This window comes from Cynoglossus semilaevis, chromosome 9 (assembly GCF_000523025.1).
Source record: "Cynoglossus semilaevis isolate Cse_v1.0 chromosome 9, Cse_v1.0, whole genome shotgun sequence".
Classification (NCBI taxonomy): domain Eukaryota; kingdom Metazoa; phylum Chordata; class Actinopteri; order Pleuronectiformes; family Cynoglossidae; genus Cynoglossus; species Cynoglossus semilaevis.
Genome location: NC_024315.1, coordinates 16,125,723 through 16,138,058, shown reverse-complemented (window position 1 = coordinate 16,138,058; position 12,336 = coordinate 16,125,723). Strand labels below are relative to the sequence as shown.

General features: G+C 37.8%; 3 protein-coding genes across 6 annotated transcripts in view; 1 reads left to right on the top strand and 2 right to left on the bottom strand.

Moving 5' to 3' along the window:
* LOC103384164 (tetraspanin-1-like) overlaps positions 1-1,667 on the bottom strand; it is a 4,898-nt gene extending 3,231 nt beyond the window's left edge. Inside the window, exons 1-2 of the mRNA XM_025058630.1 lie at positions 1,520-1,667; positions 129-205 (exon numbers count right to left, since the gene is read on the bottom strand). Coding sequence (XP_024914398.1) covers positions 129-185 — 57 coding nt within the window. The 5' untranslated portion in view covers positions 186-205; positions 1,520-1,667. The remainder of the gene's footprint in view (positions 1-128; positions 206-1,519) is intronic.
* A 1,007-nt stretch (positions 1,668-2,674) lies between these two features.
* On the bottom strand, positions 2,675-4,977 carry pld6 (phospholipase D family, member 6). Of its 3 annotated transcripts, none has more exons than XM_008317564.3 (4): positions 4,848-4,977; positions 3,923-4,098; positions 3,499-3,728; positions 2,675-3,290 (listed from the first exon to the last, which is right to left on the bottom strand). In XM_008317564.3, exons 2-4 carry the CDS (start codon positions 4,087-4,089, stop codon positions 3,016-3,018), a joined length of 672 nt encoding a protein of 223 aa, XP_008315786.1. In that variant the 5' UTR covers positions 4,090-4,098; positions 4,848-4,977; the 3' UTR covers positions 2,675-3,015. The 3 variants fall into 3 exon arrangements, with proteins under 3 accessions (XP_008315786.1, XP_008315787.1, XP_024914399.1); XM_008317565.3 differs by having other exon boundaries at positions 4,616-4,875; XM_025058631.1 differs by lacking the exon at positions 4,848-4,977 and adding an exon at positions 4,344-4,588.
* On the top strand, positions 4,933-7,036 carry LOC103384163 (transcription elongation factor 1 homolog). Of its 2 annotated transcripts, none has more exons than XM_008317568.3 (4): positions 4,933-5,065; positions 5,352-5,490; positions 5,587-5,657; positions 5,909-7,036. In XM_008317568.3, the coding sequence occupies exons 2-4, from the start codon at positions 5,375-5,377 to the stop codon at positions 5,971-5,973; spliced, it is 252 nt and encodes an 83-aa protein (XP_008315790.1). In that variant the 5' UTR covers positions 4,933-5,065; positions 5,352-5,374; the 3' UTR covers positions 5,974-7,036. The 2 variants fall into 2 exon arrangements, with proteins under 2 accessions (XP_008315790.1, XP_008315789.1); XM_008317567.3 differs by having other exon boundaries at positions 4,943-5,084.
* Positions 7,037-12,336: the final 5,300 nt, after the last annotated feature.

The window sequence follows — 12,336 nt, the reverse complement described above, 5'->3', positions numbered from 1 at the left end:
GGTTAGGGGCAAATCCCCTATCTGCCCCTGGGTTGAAGTATGAATTACAAATTAAAATGATTTCGAACCAGTTCAACATTGACTCTGTTGTGTGTTTGTCTCTACTGTACAGTCATTTGTTTACTTACAAAGATGCCTCCGTTGAAGATGAACATCATTATCTTAAGAAAACCGGAGCAACACATCTTGGCTTTTTGATGATTCACTGTTATAAAAAAAAATGAAGAGTGTTTACCTCAGCAGAAAACCTGTGTAAATGGGACACTTTGGTTCACAGAAACAAAACGAGTGCTAAGCTGCTCTAACAGTCAACAGCCAGGGTTGAATGGCATTTGCTTTAGTTACACATTAACTACAGCAGGAGAAGAGAATGGAGCTCTGTCTGTATGTGTTTGATTCTGATTTCAGACAAGGGTTTCGTAATGTGTAAAACACATTGTCTTTTCATGCCCTCTGTATTTAAAATGTGTATTTAATTAACCTTTTATATAACATTAATTAATACATTTGTTGGAGCTCCATACTTTCAGCATACAGTACCATGTTCAGTGTTATCAGGTCAGTCATTTTTAAGTTTGAGGTTCTGTAGTTGAAGATTAATGACTCCTCACACACACACACACACACACACACACACACTCTATGACTCACTCCTATAGTTATTGATTTGTTGTCTCTTCCTTATTGCAACTTCTGACATGAACAGATACTGGCAAACCTGTCATGTTCCCAGCAAGCCATAAAATGATCAGGAGAGTCACATGCTGTTTTTCTAAACACTAAAAATGACCTCATTTAAGCAGTTACATTGTTACATTTACTCATTAATTGTTAATTACTTTTTACATTTATTTACTTAACAGAACACAGTTAACCCTCATTCACATGGACAATAACTGAACACACAGCTGGAGTTAACAGACATCAGCGTTCCATCTATCCATTTTCATCCGCTTATCCGTTAGCGGGTCGCGGGGGCAGCAGTCCCCAGGACCATCACCCAAATCACACTGCACTGTACCAACACCCCCTAAACCTTCCTGCAGGTGGTGAGTCCACTGGAAGGTACCAACCGCCCTAACTGGGATTCAAACTTGCCCAGGAGGTGAACCATTGACTCTGGGCCAAAGGGCCACACATCAGAGTTGAAAAATAAATAAACATATAAAATGAAATCACAGGCATTGACTGATCATGGTCAATGACATCACAAACAGTCTGTCTACACATAGGTACACTGGAGAGCCACGATCAAGCACTCACACAAAATGAAAAACCTGACAACTACTGTTTACATTCACCTCTACGTACAAATAATCATAAAGACCAACACTGTATAAAATAATTGGAAAAAGTGCAACAATTTTGATGTAATTAGATTTGGATTAAACTTATATTAAGGAATTTAGTCATTTCAATCACTATACTAATTATAGTAACTAAACTATATTAATGTTGATTTTTTTTTTTACTTTATTTTCAATTACTATTATTATTATAAAAACAATGAAGCTCATACCTGTTCTGCGACGATGTCAGTCTACGGTCTGGTCAGTTGGAGTGTGAGTCCAACGAAGCACTGGAAGGCCCCTTTATCTTCACACAGATGTACAAATACACACACACACACACACAAACACACACTGTGCTTTTACAGCAGGTAACATATCCTGGTGTCCAAAGTCGAAAATAAAATCTTTATGACAATGGAACTTTCCGGCAAGGCCATGGTCATAGTGATGAGCCATTAATACAATAATTAACCCATTTAAACCATATAAGTTACAGATAACTAAGTGTGGGTCTATTAACTCAATGAAGAACATCAAATCCTGTCGATAAAACAGTTTCCAAAAAAATATTTAGTTTCAGAAAGAACTTAATGTCCCTTAAAATCAAAATAATGATCATTTACACCTTAAGAGCAACATTAACGCTACCGGATGAAGACAAAATGTTGAAAGTAAGATGTGTCACAAAGATGCATTTTCAGAAGACATCCACAGGAGGGCAGCAAAACAAAAGTAAATAAAAGCTATCCTCATGCCCTATACAGGTTTCCGTTTCTGTTTTTGTTCATGGAAAACTGCAACAGGCGCCGCTCACAAAAGCACTGAAAATCAAAGACTTGCATTAACCGAGCGTCACATTCTAAAATACTGCATTTTGTCATTATCTACTTACCGTCACCAGTTTTATTTGTATAAGTTCTGCTCTGCATAAATGTCCTGATGCATCCACAAATATTAATCTAGATTAAACCCATCATCCCATTCCTCAGGAGCAGTGAGCGATTTCAAAATCTCCCAGGAAGCAAGGACAGCAGTGTTAGCTCAACCCACCAAGACAAAGATGTGGTCGGTGTCATTCTCCAATGCATGTAATGTGTACGGGAACTAATATTTACTGTCTTGACTAACCTTTCAAATTAGTGTTTTTTCAGTAAAATTTGATCCTCATCTTGTCAAAGCTATAAGACAAATGGTTAGTTAGATAGATAGACGGATAGCACTTTATTAATCCCTAGAGTTCCCTTTGGGAAATTCCCAGTTTATTGGATAAAAGTAGGAGAGTGTGTTCATTTCATTGTGTGCGATTGACCAAAATTGAATGTTCAATCTAAATTTGATTTATTTTGTTGTGTTGACATTGTTCACCTGAAACCACAACTACATTTTTTTTGTAGATTTTATTTTAAAGTCAAAAATCCATACTAACAAGTTAACACATTCCCTGACCTCAAAGGTAAACAAATGACAAAACTGCATGGGCAAACTGTGATAATGAGCAGTAGATAAAATGTGAAATTTGAATAAAAGTAATGAAATGCTGCAAAAAACAAATTAAAAAAAAATCAGCAATCAGCTTGTTGAATAGAAACAAGACTTCGTTTAGAGCAATCACAAATCACAGCTTTCAAATTTCAAGCTTTCAAAGAACTTAAAACCACCTAAGGCCCACGGAGGGGATTTATATGTAATGAAAGTTACATTTTTGACAACACAAAAAAATATCTTAACTAAACAAAGCTACATCATTCCTGTTTTGTGCAGGGTTTTGGTCACCTGATCTGAGATATGCAGATGGATCACTTTGCTCCCATAATCTGTGAAACTCCTTGATAAAGGGTTGCACCAGCTTAGGCACTTCGGTGATAAGGACATTCTCCATGTTGCTTTGTACTGCTGTCACTGTCCAGTTGAGGGAGCCATTGATGAGGAGCCGACCGTCAATCACCACAAACTTGTGATGCATATACACAGTTTTCACGCCACACCGCACACAAATTCCTGGAGAGCAAACAATAGTAAAGAAGGTTTCATTAAACTTTGGTTCATTGTTGCTGAATTATTTATACCAAAAACTAGACATATATACATACTGCATTTCTTGCTAACCACATGTACTGGTTGGTATCATTTTTCTAATAATTATTTGTTCTACACAGTGATGGCATTTTTTTTTAACTTGGAGTTTTTGATGTAACGTCAGCCGTACCAGCTTTACGAAGGACCCCTATCTGAGAACCAGTGATGGCAGCATAATCCTTGTCAGTCAGGATTCGGACGACCACACCCCTGTTGTGAAGAGCTAATACAGCCCTGCACAAATCCATGTTTGAAAAAGCAAAAACACACAGGTCCAGGGAGGAGGAAGTCGAAAGGATGTGGCAGAGAAGTCGGGAGAAAGACGTTTCTACCCCATGAGGCAACGTGCATAAGCAGGAGCTAAAGAATTGAGGTGGGGGGGGGGGACAATTTAAAAATCCAACACAGCAAAGAAGGGCTGATGTTATAGTTGTTGATGTTATAAGACCAATCATGCAATTGTTTTTGACAATAAATACAACCGTAATTAATGCTAATTCATTAATACACTGCTAGTCATCATATTTACAAAAGTGCGATTCCATTTTACTTACTGGAGTGATGGAGTAAAGATGGCCTCCGTGCATGTTATTTCTGAAGGGAAGAACAGGACTTCATTGAGGATATTTTTAGGCCTACGGCGACGGACAACCCAGACTAGCACCTCCAAACTCAGAGAGAGCGCAACAAGCCCAAGGCCAACTACCTTCACTGTCCACATCACTTACATCTGCAAATCAATTAGTAGAAGAATGTTTAACCGTAACTCCAGTACTTACATCGTCAAACAACTTTTAACTGACATATTTTTGACTTGTCTCACACTAACAAGAACATTGTAAAAAATGTAAAGTTAAAACAATTTTTGTAATGAGAATAATTGTAGAATATCACTTTATATTAAGCTGTACAGAGAAGTCATCATGGCTTCTAATTGACAGGAAATATTGTCAAGAAGCTTAAATAAGTTTACACCTGCAAAAGTAGAAAACAAAAGATTTTAGGAGCAGAGGAGCAGGAGTCATTCCAAGAGACCAGTCGATTGAGTCTGACAAAGAAGAACTTCCAGGGCCGCCATTTTAGACGTCTTTATGACTTTTACTTATTAGTGACATAATAATCCAATATGGTGCTCAACTAACAACTAATATTAAACCTGGCTTGTTTTTTTTTTATCATATTTGTAAAAAAGTATATTTTTTCTCAAAGCAAAATAACTTTTCTAAATATAGCAAATATTTAATCACCTGTGGACGCATTCAGGGTGCATTCAGGGTGTCTTGTTCTGTTAGCAGGGCTTCGCTTTTTTCGATCTGTGTATTTTACATTTTCTTTTCTTGTCAGTGACAATACATTTAGCACACGGACGAAGGGTCGCTCAAAACCTTTTAACAACTTTTTTTAAAAACATTTCATACAATTTGGTATTTCATATTTGAGAGAGACAAAACGGAAACTTAATAAAACTCGACACCAAACCTGAACTCCACTTGTCGTCTAGATCCTGACGCCACCACGCGGGAGCAGGCTGCGTCTAGCTGTAATGCCGTCACAGTAAAACATGATGACTGACATGTCTAACAGCCAATGGTTGGAGCACCACTTTCCTCCAATAAATGAAGTGGGACAGTTGCCGGTGCCGGGTCTAGTAATGTCCTAGTCGTCGTTATTGTTGCAGCGTGTTTCTACAGCCAAAGGTAAACAACAAACAAACAGGTACTTTATCTTATTATACGTCGAATATTCCACAACAGTATTCAGTCGGCGATATTAACCAGGAGCGATTACACTTGCGGTTTCCTCATCACGAGGCCTTCAATGTTAAAGTAGGACTTAACAAACATGCTAAATTAGCATGCTAACTTTTTTTGAAATATGGTAAACTATAGACGTGCTTCTAATCAACTGCCACCACCAATGTTTACTCTTTAACAACATTCACCATCTGTTGTTTAAAATTGTTTCATTTTTTTACTCAAACAGATTATTGATTTCGCTTGTGTGCAATGGGTCGTCGAAAGTCCAAAAGAAAGCCGCCTCCAAAGAAGAAGATGACCGGAGATCTGGATACTCAGTTCACGTGCCCATTCTGCAACCACGAGAAGGCATGCGACGTAAAAATGTAATAAACTAAATAACCTGAGACCCAACATCAATTTTCAGTTTCACATAAGCCCCTGTTCTGATGATCGCCATTTTGCTCTGTGTTTTTCAACAGGGAAAGAAGCAGAAACACTGGGATAATATCCTGCACCGTGTGTTTGGAGGAGTTTCAGACACCGATTACATGTACGAACTCATTACTTCATCACTGTCCTGGCCATACAGCTGCAATACATACAGTTCATAACATGGAAAACCTGACAAAGAAATCATAGCATTGTAGGAACAGGTTGTCTGTCAAAACAGCCTCAGTTTTTTTCTAAAATAACCTAGTTGTTGGTTATTCTAAGTTGTAACATATTCTACATAAATGTAAATGTCATTCTGAAGCATTATGAATGTTCATCTTTAATCCATTCTCTATTTTTATTTTTTAGATCTTTCAGAGCCAGTGGATGTATACAGTGATTGGATAGACGCCTGTGAAGCAGCCAATCAGTAGTCTTCAGAAGTTTGATCTTCTCTTTTTTTTTTATTTTAAAGATTGTTTGTGTTTGATTGCTTGGCTGTTGTGTTAACAGCTGTCCTAATATTCTTTGAGAATTTCATCAAAAAGAGCTAATTCCATTCAGATGAGTTCTTCCTACTTCAGTATCTACAACATGTGTTGTTACAGTGTTTCTTAATTTATCATACACTGATCATTTTTTATATTTTGGAAGGTCACAAGGATCCCTTTAAAATAGTAGATACGAAATGAAATTAAAAATGTTAAATATGATTAAAGAAAATGTCTTACATTTAATTTTCTTTTTTAGCTGGTAGCTTTTGTTTGCTGTGCAAATGAACTTTCAAAGGAGACCATGTAAATGTACCAATACATAGATGTTTTTTCTGATTCTGTTCATGGGGCTGCCGATACCTACATTTAAATTCAAGGTTCTTTGGCGGGTTACTTTGAAAATGTGTAGATGAGAGTGCATGTGCTGTTCTGTCCACTGTTTAGGCCAGACTCAATGATATACATTATAATTTGATATCACAAACACAGCAGCTGGTCCAGCGATCTTTATAAATCAATCTCAGGAAACACGTTACAGGTTCTTACCATATCTGTTAGTAAAGTGACGGCTTTAATCCTCAGTGAGACACGTCAGTCACAGTGTCTGGTGACATTAGTGGAAAGACAAACAAGTATGCAGCATTCAATCTAAGATGCATAAATCAGGAGATCAGTGTTGTTTATAGAGATGCAGAAACTGCTTTATTCAGTAGATGTGTCATGTGTCAAATCATATTTACCACAAGGATCTAAAAAAGTGTTTTGTCAAAATGCAGTACAGAACTTTCAAAAAAAAATTGAAATAAAGGAACAATAGACTTTCTGTGTAGGATGAGAATCCAAACCAGAAATAATTTTTTGTTGGTTTTTTTATTCTACTTTTGGTGAAAAAATACAATTTATTCAGAACGACTTTTGGTAATCCTTTTATTTTTACTGACCTTGTACAACTGTTCAAAGACAAAATGTGAATCTGAAAATAAAATAAAAATATTGAAAACCGTTTGGTGTTTTGAATTTTATCAGGGACAGTCTTCATTGTGGTAGGGTTGAATAACCCACTCTCGACAATGTCTTGTCTAGACGTGTCCCTTTGTGGAAAGATACAATTTTTGAAGGTAATGTGTGAAGATCTCTATCAAGGTGTTATCTCGTAGTCAGGTACTCCTCTGTTAATGGCAAACCCTGGCATAGCTCTGCACCACAGATGGACAAACCTTGAAATTGATTCCTAGCCATGGGACAAATTCAAATTAGAATTATAAATAATTATAAAGTGACTTGCATCAATCATGAAATGATGTTGCTGTGTGGGGATTTTAATATAGATTTGTTGAAATCCAATCCTGAGTTGCTTTTTTAATTCTTTATATATATATATATATATATATATATATATATATATACACAACATATACATTGTCCATTACTCTAAAAAAATAATCATATGTCTATAATCTATAATCCTATTTCAATAACAGTGATCATGTAGAGCAGTGGTTCTCAAACTGTGGTGTGGTGAGCGCTCTCTAGTGGCACGCGGGGAAAATTCATATTTTCACATTTACATTTTCAATTGAATAACTCTGAAACATACCATGCACAATTAATACAACATTTAAACATAAACATTTCTAAACATCTCTCCTGTGGTGGAAGCTAACAGTGAAGGCCTCTGCTGCTGTATTCTAATGTTGGTCATCATGGTGGTACTCAGAGAGATCAGTGTTTTCTCAGGTGGTACAGAGGATATAAAGTTTGAGAACCACGGCTCTAAAACGTGTTTGTACAATATCAAGACTATTTGGGGTGTGGTTCAATGATTTGATCAGAGATTTAAGTACAGGTCATTTTTCCATCTTATACTGTTGTAGAACTGAAATAGTCGATGGCTTGAATGAGTCTACTTTCCTGCTTTCTCTCCCCTTCACTCATCTCTTCGTCTCTTCTTCAAACCCATTCTACACAGTGCCTTTATTTACCAAGTAAGAATTCCACCATCTCACTCTCTGGTGGAAGGTGACACCAACTGTTTAGAAGTGAACGTGAAATAATAATCATTTTGGGAAAGACACCGCCCTACCACGGACTCAAAAGGACAGAGTCATGATACTGAAAAGAAACGGCTGCAATATAAGAACCAGGAGAGCCGTGTTCCCGGCATGTAAGATTTGAAGAGCGAAGCAAAAACAGAAGAATAAATTGTTTCTCTGACATATGGGAGGGCAAGTACTCAATAAAGCAGAGCACTCTGAGATTTATGATGCAGCTGACTGGCCTCCTCCATGCAGGCAGTGCACATCAAAGACAGCCTGGACAACCAGTTGACAGGAAACCTCCCCACAACATTACATGAATCTGCAATAGATCTGATTTGGATGATGCTCTTTATCACGGACCAAGGTGAGAAACGACACAGCAAAGGAAGAGCACCAACAGAGCAGACAAATCTGAGTGTAAAGTCACATCACATTACTCCAGTTCTATTTCCTTATACTTTCTTAAAAAATAATTGATTTTAAAATACACCTGTTGGTCTGTAGACCTCTGCACGGTTCATGCCAAAATAAACAACTCCAGAAAACTACTGTAAGATCATCTGGTTCGTGCCTGCTGTGTCCCTAGAACCAAGACCAAACCTGAGGAATCTATTTTCAGTTTTTATTCCCCAAACTTCTAGAAAACGTCTGCTAGAACTATTCAGTCTTTCAAATTCAGCCTTGAAACCTGCATGTTTGCCGCAGCCTTTGAAAAAAACAAAGAAAGAAAAAGTTAATTTCCTGCTGCACCTCCACACTCAGCTCTGCAACTGTAACCTTTCATTTCCTTTGATTTCTTTTCCACATTGCTTTTTTTTACCTCTTTGAACATTTTCTATTAATTTTTTTTTTGTTTATTTGAAATGTCTTGTTGTTAATAAGTGCTATACAAATAAACCTCTATTGCTTTTCCCTGCCTTTTGTAGATATAAGACCTAATCTATCAAAAGATGTCAAGGTCCCGAAAGACTTCACACACTGTCAGAGTACATGTATAAACTGAAGTAGTCAAAAAAGAAAACCAATGTGTCTTGACGGGAGTTAGTGTATGGTCTGTCCTTGATCTGGTTTGTCAGTTCGCTAAATATATATATACACACATATATATATATACATATATACAGTATATATGTGTATGTGTGTGTGTGTGCATGTATGTGTGCGTTATAATTGACCACAAACTATGTTTGCAGCCTCAAAGGAGTCAAAATCAAAATACAGCTAGTTATTTTAGCTAGCCATAGCAACATGTAGCTACTGTGTTGTTTTGTGATGATTATAATTAGTAGTAGTAGTATTAATAGTATTATTGTTATTATTATCATTATCATACATAATTATAAATAATTATATTTATTTAAAAAATATTTAAATTATTTAATTATCAATAGATAATGTTATTAACCCAAAACTGTTAAGAATTTCTGATATTGTCAATGTTAAAAATGACAAAATGTTGCTTAATAGAATAGGAGAAGAAACTGTTGATGACAGAGGTCTTTGTCTGTTTATAAATATATTAGTACAAATGTGTTCCAGTTGTTGGTGTTATGGAAATGACTCTAGAACTGCTGCTGCTCAAGTCGTCCAGCACTTGTTTCCATTTTTCCTGTTAGTGAAACTGTCTTGGCTGATGCACCAAACTCCAACGATGATCTGTGAGCCTGTGTGGGAATGAGACGCTCAGGATGTTGATGCTGATTAGATACAGTGTTTAAACACTGTTTGTTCCTGTAGGATACTGCTGCAGGTGTGCCACAGCATGCATGTCAATACTGTAAAAAATAAAATAAAATAACAATAAACTAAACCCTCATATGCCTATAGCCTTATCAAACATACTACGTTTGATAAAAGAATGCAAAAATAAATAAATGATCTCCTGTCAGGTTCTTTGTTCTGAACCAACAGACTGTGGTGTAAATTCCATTAAATAAAATGAGAAAAAATTGAAGTTCCAATATTACAGAAAAGGTTGCACCATTTGTTTTTTTTTTCAGTAAGGTTTCTGATCTCCTCTGCTGTGGTATCCGTGACACTGACACAGTCCAGTATTCATTTATCTCCACGGAGCGCAGGATGAAGCAGATAACAAATGAAAGAAGACACACTGTAGCCAGGCTCTGCACCAGACAATGTGAGTGATAATAGACGAGATGAGATTCGCTTCCTGGGCTCTCCACCCAGGAAGAGCACGTCTGTGCATCCATGCACTGCACTGTGTGTGTATTATGTCTGATGATGGACCCCAGCTGGAGAGGTATTGACGAAGCTTTATGAAACATGCTGGAGGATGATTACAGTGGAGAATGATTATCACTTAGTGTCTCCTCTGTCTCTGCATTTCCACTCCCACTCCTCCTCTCTCCCTCTCTCTCCTCATTCCCCCCGTATTCCTTCTGCCTTCCCATTCAGCTCGCGAGGTCAAGTGTCACTCTGTCTCCGTTGTCAAGGCTGCCAATCACCCACACAGTGAGTGCAAGGCAACAGTTACCAGGGTAACTGAGCCATTTAGTTGCTAGGCACCTGGAGCTGTGCTCATAATAGTCATTTTGTTGCTTAGAAGCAAACAAACATATACATGTACACACATCTACACCCTAAAATCCAAGTTGTTACATTACATTTGGACGAGCTAATCCATCCTCAGAGTGGCGTTTTATATTAATTTGATTTGTGCATTATGCTTGTGAATGACAGCTGCGCCTGCACAGTTGTAAAAAAAAGGAATAACACATGATTAAGATGTAAATTAATGGGCAAAAAGAACAGATGTTGAACATTTAAATGTTTGTATTTTACAACACTAACATTGATAGTCACGTAATAAAAACTCTCCATCTTTTATTTGAAATAAGGTGAACGACATTAAAATGATTTTGTGCGTTTGTGTTCACGTGTGTGTGTTTCATTCCCTATCATAAGAGCCAGTCGACTACACCGACACTGAAGTGAAATGTCAGCCTCTGGTACAAACACTGGCGTTCTCTCACGTCCAGTCTTGTTGCTCTCTCGTATTTTAGCACGCGGCTGGAAAAGCAGGAGAGTAAGAGTAGCTAAGCCAGGTTGAAGAAAAATCTTTCCATTTTATGCAAAGGGTGTTTTTGTTCGAGATCATTCTGCCATAGCAGAAAAAATGGATAATGTAGTAAGAAGCTGTAGAACTATCTGGATGGTCATGAAGACATTCGACTCCTTTGTCCTTATGGTCTGAACAAAGCAATCTGTTCTGCAGAGTTTTGCAAAAATCAACATTTTATTTTGATACATTGGTTCATTGTTTAATAAATGATAAGATTACGGGATTATCTTTATGTTATGACAAACCAGAGTATGGAATCAAATGGGTTTTGAATTCAAATCTAAATCATTTCAACCTCCTGTTAAGACCCTCTGAACCCATTCGTGGGGGTTTGTTACCATGGAAAGAGCCACACATGACCAGCCTGGAGCTCATTTCCTCCACGGGTGAACAAAGAGTCAAACGGTTGCCAAAATAACCAAAAAAAAAAAAAAAAACAACAAACAAACCTCTGTATACCTTGTATAAGCAATTCTTAGCTCCCAAACTGTGTTCTGCGTCTCATCCACTGTAGACGACAAAGCTTCCACCCGACTACGCGTATTCTCAAGCAATAACATCCACATCTGTATTATCACCCCAAGAATACCCGTTGTCGAGACTGGAGCGAGGGTAGCACACCTCCCTGTTGTCATTCATTTCTCTCACTTCTTCACTCCTCCTTTGTGTGTGCGTCCTTGCCTTTGCTGCACTCTGAATGAGACACAGAGAGGAAGGAAGAAATCTGTGTGGGAGCAAAGCTTCACAGACAGCACCTAGGATGAAATAGAGAAAAGAGGTCATATTTATCTCTGGATAATGATGCAGCGGCCTATTTCAAAATACAACGACCCCCCGACCCCCTCACGCCCCCTCCCCATCAGCCATACTATAGATTTCCTTTTCTGCGTTTACCTCTGCTGCACCAAACAACAGAGAACACAGCCGACGGCAGCTACTCCCATGCTCCCCCAGTATCAAGTAACCATTTAGCCGAGCTCTGAAGGAGAGGCCATACTCCTACCAATTATCAAATAGGTGTCAGCGCACGTTACACTACACTGAGGGGAGCGAGGATGTCAGCCCCTCACCTTCTACCTCTGTCTCCTTTTCCACACATCTATCTGTTTTCCACCTCTTGTGCGGAGCCTGAGGTATAGTCCATTCTACAGCCATTATGTGTTTACAGTGTAGCACACTGAC